General features: G+C 35.6%; 1 protein-coding gene across 2 annotated transcripts in view; it reads left to right on the top strand.

Moving 5' to 3' along the window:
- USP32 (ubiquitin specific peptidase 32) overlaps positions 1 to 13668 on the top strand; it is a 223107-nt gene that overhangs the window by 179060 nt on the left and 30379 nt on the right. Inside the window, exons 14-20 of one of the 2 annotated variants that reach the window (XM_059149812.1) lie at positions 1909 to 2084; positions 2639 to 2779; positions 6989 to 7148; positions 10480 to 10634; positions 11857 to 11938; positions 12755 to 12829; positions 13291 to 13429. In XM_059149812.1, coding sequence (XP_059005795.1) covers positions 1909 to 2084; positions 2639 to 2779; positions 6989 to 7148; positions 10480 to 10634; positions 11857 to 11938; positions 12755 to 12829; positions 13291 to 13429 — 928 coding nt within the window. The remainder of the gene's footprint in view (positions 1 to 1908; positions 2085 to 2638; positions 2780 to 6988; positions 7149 to 10479; positions 10635 to 11856; positions 11939 to 12754; positions 12830 to 13290; positions 13430 to 13668) is intronic. The other variant, XM_059149813.1, reaches the window with a different exon arrangement.

Consider the following 13668-nt stretch of genomic DNA (forward strand, 5'->3'; position numbering starts at 1 on the left):
GTTCGCTGTTTGGGTACCTGACTGATTCTGTCAGTAGAGCATGCAACTCTTGATCTTAGGGTTGTGGTTCAAGGCCCAGGTTGGGCATGAGCCTACTTAAATAAGTTCATTTGTTTAAATATATATACATACACATATATATATATATATGTGTGTGTGTGTGTGTATATATAGTTTCACTATTTTCATTGATTAAAGCTACTTCTCTCCATATCACTATTTAATTATTTTGTCAATCATTTGGAAGGACAGTTTTTGAGAAAATCTGAAATTCCATCTCCAAGACTCTCTGCCTTCACTGGGTTAAGTGCACCCTCATATTAGATTCTGCAGACATTTCAGGCTGGAATTAGGGGATTATTTTGTGAAACTATTGAGAAAAAGTCAAAATGTATCCCATAATCCTTTGCAGTCCTTTAGTCATACCTAAAACTCAGTGTTTCTACACATTTGGGGAACATGCTTTGATGTTTTTGTGGCATAGCTGAGTTGAGCTGATCCCTCTGCTGAAAACAGTGGCAGTACTCTCAAGTTTACTCTTACTTCATCTCTGAGATCCAGCAAATCGGACAGAGCTAGCCTCTTCTCTACAAAGTTCTTTGTAAAATCTACTTCTCCTTCTTCCCCATCTGATTTTTTTTTTTAAGATTTTTAAAAAATTTATGTTTGACAGAGAGATCACAAGTAGGCAGAGCAGCAGGCTTCCTGCTGAACAGAGAGCCTGATATGGGGCTCGATCCCAGGACCCTGAAATCAAGACCTGAGCCGAAGGCAGAGGCTTAACCCTCTGAGCCACCCAGGCACCCCTTCCCCATTTAGCACTCCTAGAAGTTCTGTCTCTGATGAGCTTTAACGCCAAGATTATTTTTTAACACCAAGATTATTTTTAACCCTCTCTAAGGTCCTGCTATCCATAGTCTGAGCAGTGCCCCAAACAAAAGGTTTAAAGTGGCTGATGGCTAGAATGTTTGCCCGATTGATGGCTAGAATGGTTATTAGTCTGTTGTTCAGAGTTGAAATACCTTTTTTTTTTTAAGATTTTATTTATTTATTTGACAGAGATCACAAATAGGCAGAGAAGGGGGATGGGAAGCAGGCTCCCTGCTGAGCAGAGAGCCCAGTGCAGGGCTCAATCTCAGGACCCTGAGAACATGACCTGAGCTGAAGGCAGAGGCTTAACCCACTGAACCATCCAGGTGCCCCCAGAGTTGAAATACCTTAAAATACCATTGAATTTCACAACTCTTAAGTCATTATTAATCATTTTTCTGTGTGCATTTTTCTATTGCAACCTGACATGCCTTCCTTTGAAATAAATTTACTAGGAAAGTTTCCTCCTCCCTGGCACTCTTCTGTTAAGAGTTCTTGTTTTAGCTCCTTCCCTTTGGTTTAGAGACTTCTTATGACCAGTCTCTTAAGAACATTTGGAATATGTTTACAGGTGGAAAAAGAAGAATTAAGGGTGACTCTGTGAGAGCCCAGCTGTTTGGCCATACATCTTCCTTTTCTATTAAAAGGTGTATAATTATTGTGAGTTATTAGATATTTTAGGAGGCTGGCCACATGTTCATTTGGCCACAGTTTGGTCGTGGTTTTTGTTTTTTGTTGTGGTTTTTTAGATTTGTGTTTATTTATTTTAGAGAGAGAGCATGTGAATCAGGGTGAAGGGAGTGGGAGCCAGAGGGGGAGAGAGAATCCCAAGCAGACTCCATGCTGAGTATAGAGCCTCACATGGGCTGGATCTCATGACCGTGAGATCATGACCTGAGCTGAAATCAAGAGTTGGGCACTTACCTGTAACTGTGCCAGTCAGGGGCTTCATTTGGTAATTTGGTAACAGTTTTTAAAGCTTTTTTTCCACCTATAATAACTACAAATAAAGAGATTCCATCCTCTTTTCCCTTACAGGCTTTCTGTATTCTGCCACACCAGGGGCAGATATGTGCTTTGCTCGACAACATAACACTTCTGACAATAACAACCAGTGTTTGCTAGGAGCCAATGGGAATATTTTGTTGCATCTCAATCCTCAGAAACCAGGGGCTATTGATAACCAGCCACTAGTAACTCAAGAACCTGTAAAGGTAGGTGATATGACATCTACTTAAAATAATTCCCTTTCAGGTGGCAAGTAAGTTTCATTCTAGAGGTTTTAACATATAGCAAGACATTTGTACATTCACGGTTCGTTAAATTAACCTGTTGTAGGTGGGTGACTCTGCATAGTATATTTCCATGAGGATATTTTATGATTTAGTAATTGCACAGAAGCAGTGTAGTAATCCTTAGAAATAGTCTTACTTAGGACAGCTACTGGGAAAATGTAGTTTTTATGTGTATGTGGAATTTTTTTTTCCAAAGTAATATTTTCTGTTGTTTGAAAGAAATTTGTGAAAACCAGTCTTATTTCCAAATGCTCCAATGATTTTTTCAAATGATTTGCCTTGATTTCTCTTTCTTAAATAATTTACTTTGGAAGTTAAAAATAAAAATCTCTTTTAGAAAATGATTTTCCAGTAACGTGAAACTGAGTAGTGACATATGTGTTTGTTCTCCTGTATCTAGATTTTGTTAAAACACAAGAGACTGTAATACTAGAAATATTAAAAACCAACATTTGTATTCCATTCTTTCTAAGGCTACATCACTAACACTAGAAGGAGGACGATTAAAACGAACCCCACAGCTGATCCACAGAAGAGATTATGAAATGGTCCCAGAACCTGTGTGGAGAGCACTTTATCACTGGTATGGAGCAAACCTGGCTCTACCTAGACCCGTAAGTATAACCAATGGAGCTTTATATAAGGAACAGTCCTACTTTGGGTCTTCCATTACTTTGCTATATTGAATCCCACTATCCACAAATTAGTACTGTCTTATGATAGCAGAGTGCTCAGTACCTGTAAATTAGTTGAACAAAATTTAGGTTCCTTTATATTTAATCACTTATTCATTCATTTATTCATACATTAACCAAGCACTTTATTAGTATCAACTCTATAGTGATGTGCCTGTGGAAATGGGTGTCTTACCTGGGGTGAAGGAAATAGTCACTAGACTTAAGTCAAGGAATTATTAGGCTAGGCTATTAAATAAGCCATCCATATAAACATAGACTTTAGAATAATATAGGGCTTAGGCTGGAGCAGAAGTCTGAAAGCCAGTGCCAAAAAGTTCAGTGAACATAGGGGAAGTGGTGCAGTGATTACTTCTGAGACTGTTATTTTCATTAACCACACAGGCATCCAGTTAGGGATTGGTTCATCCCATAGTTGTTGGTGGATTTTTGTGTTTCGTCTTCTTGAAAGAAGGACACAAAAATGATCATAACAGGAATGCAAGCAAGTGAATTCTGATTGACACCATTACTAGGATGAGTCATTCAGAGCATAAATAAAATGCTCTAAAGTAATTTAAAAGACTTGAAGAATATAACAACAAAACATTAGAGAGTTAACTATACCATTATACTGTTGGGCTTATACCGTAAGCAACAGGACGCATACCCTGAATACTCTTTGCATTATCAGTGCAGTAAAATGCTTCGTAATAAGGTTCCTTTTGTAGATCAGGAAGCACTCTCCATCATATAATGTCCAAGATAGAATTTTTTTATACCAGAAAAGTTGGCGTAAATGAGATACAGTAACTTAGATCACTTCCAAAGAGAGTAGAAGTCTGCTATAAAGCCTTAGTCTATAATTTTGATGTTGATTGTGACTTATTAATAATTATGTTTATTAAGAATTGTGTTCAAGTCAGAATCAGGAATTTGGGCTTTGAGTTTGTTGGCTCCAAAAGGTTCCTACTTGTATTTGGCATCAGAACTCCTAGATGTATAAATACAAATACATATATAAATATATAAATATAAATATATAGAGATATGTAAACATATATACTTTATTTATTGGGAGGTGGGGTAATCCTTCAAATAGTTGCTTAATTTCTGGGACTTTCCAGCTCTAGCTTAATATTATATATCTGGGAATATATCTGGGAAAACACTGTGATAATCGTTTTTGACATATATATAGTTTGATGTTTTAGAGTCTGCCTAAATTTGGATTACCAGTGTTCCAATCTCTAAATCTTAGTTTCTTCCTCCTCTGTAAAATGGAGCTAACAGTACCTACTGAAAAGGGAGGTAAAAGTATCTACTTGTTTTGATAATTAAATAATACATATGATTAACACAGCATCTGATTTACAGTAAGTGGTCAGTAAATGTTGATCATTGCTAATATCATCATCATCATTAAGAGCATTTTCAGAACCTCACACAAGATCATTTTTTTTTTTTTAAGATTTTATTTATTTATTTGTCAGAGAGAGAGAGAGCGAGCACAGGCAGAGGCAGAGGGAGAAGTAGGCTCCCTATGGAGCAAGGAGCCCGATGTGGGACTCCATCCCAGGATGCTGGGATCATGACCTGAGCCGAAGGCAGCTGCTTAACCAACTGAGCCACCCAGGCGTCCCAAGATCATGTTTTTTTACATTTATGTCAGACAAATATTAAAGTGATTTTACTAGATCAGAGCTGCATTTGCTGGCTTGATAGAATTTTTTCATCTCTAAATATGACACATTTGCCTAATTTCAGGAAAAAATGCTGCAAAAAACATTTAAAATGGTGTTTTTAGGTAGAGAGAATACTAAATATTTTGCCATGGCAAGGTTAAAAATGAATGCTTTTATGATGTGTAAGTCATACTGTTTATATAAAAATATCTTTGGAGTGCCTGGGTAGCTCAGTCGGTTAAGCGTTCGACTCTTGATCTCAGCTCAGGTCTTGATCTCAGGGTTTTTTCCAAACGTGTGTGATCTCTTCAAGGTAAATTCTTGCACGTGGAGTTCCATCTATTGTTTGGCAGTTGCCACTGAAGTTAAGAAGTTCAAAGATAAGAATAATTAAAATGTAAATAAATAAGTGTTTTTGTATGTTTGTGTGTAAGATGTTATTAATTTGTAAATTTTCACAAACTCACTTGTTATCTTGGCAAACAAGATGCATATTATAAAAACTACTTCATTATCAGTTCAGATTCTGCCAAAGGTATGTTCTATGTAGCCTGTCAACTACTAATACTGAATTATTAATGCTTCCTCAGATCATATTAAACTGAAATTATAAGAAATTTTGGTTGGCTTTGTAACTATTAGTACCTGCCCAGAAGTGGACAGACTTCTTCCAGCAGTCTAGAATACCAGGGAGAGCCCTTTCTTGCTTATCATTTAAGTAGGATTTGAAAAAGCTCCCCAAAGGAGCTTTTCAAGTGCCATACTGTAGAATAACAGAACGTGTAGAATACTGTTAAGGAAAAGTCCTAAAGATTTGTAGCATTGTTTTCATTTGGTTCTTTACTGTTCTTTACTCTTGATATTGAAAAATGATCTACTGCAGAAGATACTGGTTACTAGGGCAGAGGGAAATAAAATAAAACCTAGTCACTTGAGACTGTTAAAGATTGTGTAGGATTTTGTGTTTTAAAGTAGGTTAATCCTGCTATCCTTTTGGAATACTAAATTGATAATGTTCTATTCTTAAAACTCTTAGAGCGATATTTTTATAATGAAATGTTTTCCAGTATCTTTGGGCTGGCAAGCGTATTATTTGGAGGGAGTTACTAAAAAATCCAGTTTCAACATGAATCTCAATTTTGTGCATCTGGAGTAATTTTTTTTTTTTTTACTAATTTTTTTTTTAATTTTATTTATTTATTTGACAGAGATCACAAGTAGGTAGAGAGGCAGGCACAGAGAGAGGAGGAAGCAGACTCCCCGCTGAGCAGAGAGCCCGATGTGGGGCTCGATCCCAGGACCCTGGGATCATGACCCGAGCCGAAGGCAGAGGCTTTAACCCACTGAGCAACCCAGGTGCCCGCAGAGTAATTGTTTTAATCATAGACAAAAATACATGGAACAAACCAGTTATAGTAGAACATAGCAAATTTTTATATGAAAACATTTCTATTCTTAAAACTAATATAAGAGGGGCACCTGGGTGGCTCACTGGGTTAAAGCCTCTGCCTTCGGCTCAGGTCATGAGCTCAGGGTCCTGGGATCGAGCCCTACATCGGGCTCTGTGCTCAGCAGGGAGCCTTCTTCCTCTTCTCTCTCTGTCTGCCTCTCTGCCTACTTATGATCTCTGTCTGTCAAATAAATAAAATCTTTAAAAAAAACTAATAAATAAAATTTAGGCAAATTTATAATCTTTTTATATGTGTTAAAGAAACCAGGTATTTTCAAATGATATCCACTGATAAGGTTTTATGAGGGAAGTACACTCATAAATTTCTGAGGATATTGTAAATTGCTACACTTCAGGTGGCAAAATGACTCAGTTAATGATACGGCCTTCCATACTTTTTAACTTCTAGCTCCAGTCCTAAGAATTTGTCACTTAAAAGACCTTTTAGGGGTGCCTGGGTGGCTTAGGTGGTAAGCATCTGCCTTCGGCTCAGGTCATGATCCCAGTGTCCTGGGATTAAGCCCCACATCAGGCTCCTTGCTCCGCCGGAAGCCTGCTTCTCCCTCTTCCACTCCCCCTGCTTGTATTCCCTCTCCTGCTGCATCTCTCCGTCAAATAAATGAAATCTTTAAAAAAAAAAAACACAAAACAAAAAAAGAAGACCATCATTTATGTATGAAGTATGTAAAAGTGAGAAGAATTATAGTGTGAAGGTAATAGAATTATAGATAATATTTAAGATTTTCCCCCTTAATTTCAGTGTTAACTTGCTTTTAAATGAAAGAGGAGAAAATACTCACCAGGAGTTCAAATCTTAGAAGATGAGTTTAGGACCAGGAGCCTGAGAGTATTTAAACCCATGTAATTTAAATCTATGAATCTCTGTAATCTAACAAATACAAATAGTGAACCTATTGAACATTTTAGTTTCAAAATAAATCTCAGAAATTTGATAAAAAATGACATTTTGTTTCTTCTTTTATAGTGATCACATTATATCTTTTATAACAATAGGTGATCAAGAATAGCAAGACAGAAATCCCAGAGCTGGAGTTATTTCCTCGCTATCTTCTCTTCCTAAGACAGCAGCCTGCTACTCGGACACAGCAGTCTAACATCTGGGTGAATATGGGTATGATGAGCCTGAGAATGTTTCCTCAGCATTTACCAAGAGGTAACTTAAGAATGCAGCAAGAATACCATGCATTTCTTTAAAAAAACAAAAACAGAAACAGCCAACTTGCTCAAAGTCTGGTGCCACTGTCCTAACACATACACCCATCTGCTTTCATACAGAATCAGTAAATCATCTGTGGGGCTTAGATCTATGGTCATGCGCAAGACTAGACAGGGTAGTGGCAAAGTCTCAGCATCAAACTGAGAAGAATTTTTTCCTTTTCTGGTTTTTAAACATACAAAGAAAATAAATAGAATAAATTTCACATACATTTTTTTCTTTGAAAAAAGGCATTATAAATTACTTGTTTGCCCTAAGTTAGAATCTGCCAATTGATGACTGGTCTTTCCAACTCCACTCAAATTTCTGAAAAGTAATTCTTTTTACAATATCGTGTTTTTGTTTATTTGTTGGTGTTTTGGGGGGACTCTTTTGGCAAAAGAGTATCTTTCATGGTTGGTTCAAGGAGCCTTTATAAGAGACAGATAATATAAAGTGAAGAATATATTTTTGAAAATCAAAATGGCACATTTGCTTTGAAAAACATCAAGCCTGGCTTATCAAAATGACGTGTAAGTTCCAATTTTAATGTATTACAGGCAAAAATTCCCCTTTGATTTCTCTGTGAGGTTACACTATATTGATGGGCAGAACTTGCTTTATGCTTTTGCTTTGCAAATATTTAACATTGTTCTTCAGCAGAAATAATGAGTTACACATTTACACAAAGTCTGAGGCTTTGTGTAACAATACCAGAATGTTATTAATATAACTTAGGATGTAAGAACTACCTCGGAACCCAAACCAACCCTATATTTGGATATCAAATAGTTTTATGTCTTCCTTAAAGATTATATTCACATAATATATGCAGATTCTTACACATTCTCTTTGGTTAGAATTATAGCAAAGCATTGGCTTCTGCCTAACCAAACTTTGTCTTTGGGGAAATGTCAAAATGAAGAAACAGTGGAAATAGAATCACTATGAAACATTTTCTTGATTTAATTTTCCATTGAATAAAAGTATTCGCCTTGCTTCCATGACACCCATAGCATATATCTTTCTCAATTCTCTTTGAAAGATAACATGAGAGGCAAGATGTGTTGTTGCACTTTTAGTAAGTATTCTTTGTAACTCTTGTGCTGATCCTAGATTTTTGCTGTTTCTGTAAATTCCACTAGATTTGTTGGTGTTACTCAAAAACACAAAATTATGTGTAATAAGTGGCTGCCTGCTTAATGAGCTATGCTATAAAAACTGTCTAGAATTCAAATAAATTTCTTACATGGCTTAAGATAATAGAAATTGACTTGGACACTACACTTGCAAATGCTTCTGAATCCTAGAACTGGGTAGCTCCAAATTTATTCTTAATTTGAAATTTTATTCCTTACTAATTAGTTCTGAAATCAATCATTAATCATTTTGAAGTTTATGAAAATATGCTTTCTTGCTGTAATCTTATAACTAATCCTCTGATGTATAATTGGAAAATTTTGCTCTTTTATTTTCTGTCAGGAATTATCCTTTGCTTGCTGATAGTAAAAAACTTGCTAGACTATGTTTAAAAATTGATCATGGTTGGGTTTCGTTCTGTCATAACATATTTTTCATCTTTCTCATTAGTGTATTAGGGCCATTTACTAGACTCTTTTATTACTTTTGAAGTGATGGATGTACAAACTGTGACACAGTTAACAATGACTTAAATGTAGCCTTGTTGACAGATAAGGCTACAGGGTCTTTGTTTCTTATAGATTTTTCAGCCTATTTTAGGTGAGTAAATTTTTTTTGGAAGCTCTTAAAAAAGCAGATGATACCAATACTTTTCTCTGATTTGTTGAAGTTTATAGTTGAAGACTCAAAAGCATTTAATAAGAGGAAGGAAGCTAAGTCTCCATTGGATGGGTGGAAAATTACCTGGCATGTATAATTGTACCCTCAATGGATTATATTGATACACTAAGTTCATTTTTTGGGGGGGGTGCTCAGTTAACTATAACCTACTGTAGCTAGAGAGGACCATTTTAAGCTACAGCTCTTGCCTGGGTTTTTGACTGAATAGTTAACCAAGGTTTGGTTGATTGTTTTAGCAACCTATTTTGATTTCCATCATCTCTTGTCACGTCATCCCCCTTCTCTTTAGAAGTAGCAGGTGGTTAATTAAACTTAGTAAATTCTTTCTTCACTTTCCTCTCTTTCCCCTTATTGTCATTCTTTTTGTTTCTTAAGCACTCTTGGAATTCAAGATCATGTCTGCTGTCGTCTTATTTTGCAGGCAGGCCATATGGTTTTCCTGCCTCCTACCTTTTCAGCAGGGCAATTTTTTTCTTGGCATGGGGAGGTTCTTGGTTTCACTTTAAACTCTGTTTGGCCATTGTAGAGTCTATGCCTTTTACTTTAAGTAAAAGTTTCTTGTGTAATTGTACTACTGTGCCAGGTAATTGGGGCACTTAATTACTGAGAGTGATGGGATTAGTAATTCAGAGACAGTTTATTTTAAGAAAGTGGGTCAGGTTGTTAAATAACAAAAATTCGACCAAGTAAATTTTAAAGATCTAATTGGCTTTATTAATTGATTTATGGATTTGGCAACATCCTTTCTAGCAAGTAGAGGGGTGCTCCCAAGAACTACAGAAAGAAAAGCGGGGGTTAAAGATAGAGGAGTGGGAAAAAGGAAACTTTTCACAAAGATTCCTTTGTTTTAGGCAAGGTCTTACTCTAAAAGGGAATAATATGGGTCTATCAAATTTTCTAGTACTGACTTGGAAAGTCCCATGTTGACTGGTTAAAGGTTACATTTCTAGGGGTTTGAAAGTGTAGTTAGGTTAGGTATTAAGTCTTGGTTTATAGACTTACACCTTTAACGTAGGTGATCCCATTTGGGGCCGATGGTTTTTTTTTTTTTTTTTTTTTAATGAATCCAGTTTTCTGTGGAATTCTTTTTAATGAATTCAGTTATCTGTGGAATTCAGATCCAGTCCCATATGATCTTCCCCATTCTTAAATTGAATATTGATTTTGCTATTGAGTGCGACCCTGCTGAGGGCAGCCTAGGTACCAGTGTCTGTTGTTGATACTTGCCACTTTTCTTGGCATCGAAATACTGCCTGTTACTTGGGCCTCTGGTTTTGTTGCTCTTCCTTTCACAGTTGGTCTCCTGTCTACATTTTAAAGCTTCTTAATTTATAAAATTATTAAACCTGTAATTCTCATCTCTCATCATTATTTCCTAAAACAATCATTGCTGAATGGGGCGCCTTTTTTTTTTTTTTTTTTTTTTTAACATCTACCTTTTTCCTTATTATGATTACTATAACCATAGGCAATGTACCTTCTCCGAATGCACCATTAAAGCGGGTCTTAGCCTATACAGGCTGTTTTAGTCGAATGCAGACCATCAAGGAAATTCATGAATATCTGTCTCAAAGGCTACGCATCAAAGAGGAAGATATGCGCCTGTGGCTCTACAACAGTGAGGTAAGTCATTCCTAGTTGTAAGGTGACTTGTACACATACTGACAAGATCCAAACAGTACATCCTGGCACCTTGTAGGCCCTCTTTAGCATATGAAAACTCCACTGACACCTCCCTTCCCCTCACCTTCCCCCAACCGCAGGGTACAGAACTTGCCATCCCTCACAACCCGGGGCAGCAGTTCTTCCTGCCCACGGGTCCTGTCCCTGTGCTTTAATAAACCACCATTTTGCACCAAAAAAAAAAAAAAAAAAAAAAAAAAAAATCCAAACAGTACAGAAGTATATACTGAAAATTCTTCACTCTCATCCTCTTACCCCTAATTACTAAAATTAGCTCAGTTTTTTACAGTTTCTTCCATCCTCCTCTGATGTAGTGTTATTAATTGCTTATATAGTCGTCCTAACATCACAGTATTTTCAGATTATACTCTGAAATTGGATCATAAGTAGTTTGAACCAGTTCTGTATCCCATTGTTCCCTCTTTTATCTTCCTGTGATCACCATTGAGAGGCAGTATAGTATAATAGTTAAGAGCACAATTCCTATAGCCACACCACCAGGAATTAAATCCTGGCCCTGCCACTTGTTTAGTTGTATAACCCAGAGCAAGTCACTTAACTGTCTCAATTTTCTCATGAAAATTGAATGAATTCCAACATAATAGTATCTCCCTTAGAATTAATAATATCCCTTAGAATTAATAACAACATAATAGTATCTTCCTTAACATTCCAACATAATAGTAACTCCCTTAGAATTAAATAACTTAATTTTGGGAGCACAAACAAAAACATGTAATTCTGCTGTAGAATTTTGATTTTGTATTTTTGGTTCCCAGTATGTTTCATCTTGATCATAAGTATGTTTACTGAATTTCATACTGGGTACTAAAGAAAATTTCTTTAGTGCAAGTGCTTCAGAAAATCTAAATCTCAGTGAATTATGGTTTGGTGTGTGATGAGTCTTCTTATCTCCCCAAAATTCTGTTATAATTTTGTTTTAGAGACAGTATTTCTTTATGACTTAGATATTGTTTTTCTCTCATTTTGCCACCTAAATTGAAAATATTTCTGAACAACTATAATATGCCAGATATCTTTCACAGGAGTTATGGAACTACATGGACATGTTTAAATTTTTAATTATCATTCATTTTTACTTCCTTTTCTGTTTTAAGTTTAGTAATCAAATTAACAAAAACATTTCTTCCTCCATGCACAGAATTACCTTACACTTCTGGATGATGAAGATCATAGATTGGAATATTTGAAAATCCAAGATGAGCAGCATCTAGTAATTGAAGGTATAAGATGGAAGCATGCATCTATATTAAATTTTAGGGGAAGAATTTAAAGATTTAGATACTAATAATCTACTATAATTTTTCTGACTATTACTTGATCATTATATTCTTTATAGTAAGAAAAACCATTAAGCTCCCTATGTAACCCTACATACTATGTAAATTGCTTTAAAAGAAAAATAATACCTGCATTCGTTGGTTGGCAAGGAATAGAAACATTAGGTAGAAACAAGTGAATTCGGTTATAAGTTTACAAAATTTCAAGCTACCTCTTGAGTTTGAGTAAGAAAACTAACTCTCTGGCATAGCTAGTGGCAGAGGCTTTCATTAATCATCAACACTGGTCACTCACCAACAGAACTTACTTGTATACTCACACATAGATCTACACACTGGCATGGGCATGTCAGTGAAAATTTAAAACATATTTTTTCCTTTCCAGATTTTTGGAAACATTGCAGGCTGCCTTTGTATTAAAATAAATTACTCTTGACAGTTGTCATAATTTAAGAAGGAATTGTGATAATTCTTATGCATTCAGTTTAAGAGCTTTAATTACTTCTATAGATGTTTGAGTATAATTTTGATTCAGGTAGGCAGTTGAGGGAATAGCTTACCATTGAATTCGAATCAAGTGACTATAAAGCCCCCAGTATAAAGAGTTAGAATGGTTTCAGAATCAGTTATTAAAATTAGCTCAATTTTTTTCAGTTTCTGATTTAGAAATAAAAATCTTTCTTTAAAAAAAAAAAAAAGACAGAAGCAATTGATTTGAATGGGTAAGAAATTAATACATTCCTCTCTCTGTCTTTCCAGTTCGCAACAAAGATATGAGTTGGCCTGAGGAAATGTCATTTATAGCAAACAGTAGTAAAATAGATAGACACAAGGGTAAGTCTCTGGTTAATTATTTCTAAAGAAATTATCTTAAAATTACTAAACTATTGAAGTGTTAACAACTTTTGGCTTTCTAGTTCAAAAGTGATTAGAACCCCTTTTTCTTTCCTGGAGCATCACATTTTTTTTCTAACCTTGGCAATTACATAATTTATATATATTTTTAAAGACATAATACTGGGAGAGAATTGTTTGAATTGTAAAAATCTATCATAGCAATTAAAGAGAATCATAGCTAATTTTAGATCACAAATGAGCTTAGATTACCATGATCGCCAGTGATACTCTGTGAAAAACCTCTACTTCAGCATTCCAAGACCGGATAAAGAAGTATTAGCTCCATTTAGCTGATTAAAAAACATTATAAAAATCATTGCATCAAATACAAGTAACTGTTTGGTCTGCCTGTGACATTTTTCTATAGTTAGGCTTCCTTCTCATATTGTTTGTTCTAGTTCCCACAGAAAAAGGAGCCACCGGTCTGAGTAACTTGGGAAACACTTGCTTCATGAACTCAAGCATCCAGTGTGTTAGTAACACACAGCCACTGACGCAGTATTTTATCTCAGGGAGACATCTTTATGAACTCAACAGGTAATATTTCGTGGTTCATTGCCCTCTTTTATGACTTTGATATGAACCCACTGTCACTTAAATCTCCTCTTCTAAACCCTGGGGGAGAAAAGTCTTATTTTCCCTATTTAATATGAAATAAGGGGTAAGGGATACTTATCTCATTTTAAAAAGAAATTTGTGAGAAAAATAGATGCTAGACATTTCTTTCCCCATGGGATCGTGATTTATGAGAATGTTTGGCAACAAATTTTCCTCTC

This window comes from Mustela lutreola, chromosome 15 (assembly GCF_030435805.1).
Source record: "Mustela lutreola isolate mMusLut2 chromosome 15, mMusLut2.pri, whole genome shotgun sequence".
NCBI classification, from domain to species: domain Eukaryota; kingdom Metazoa; phylum Chordata; class Mammalia; order Carnivora; family Mustelidae; genus Mustela; species Mustela lutreola.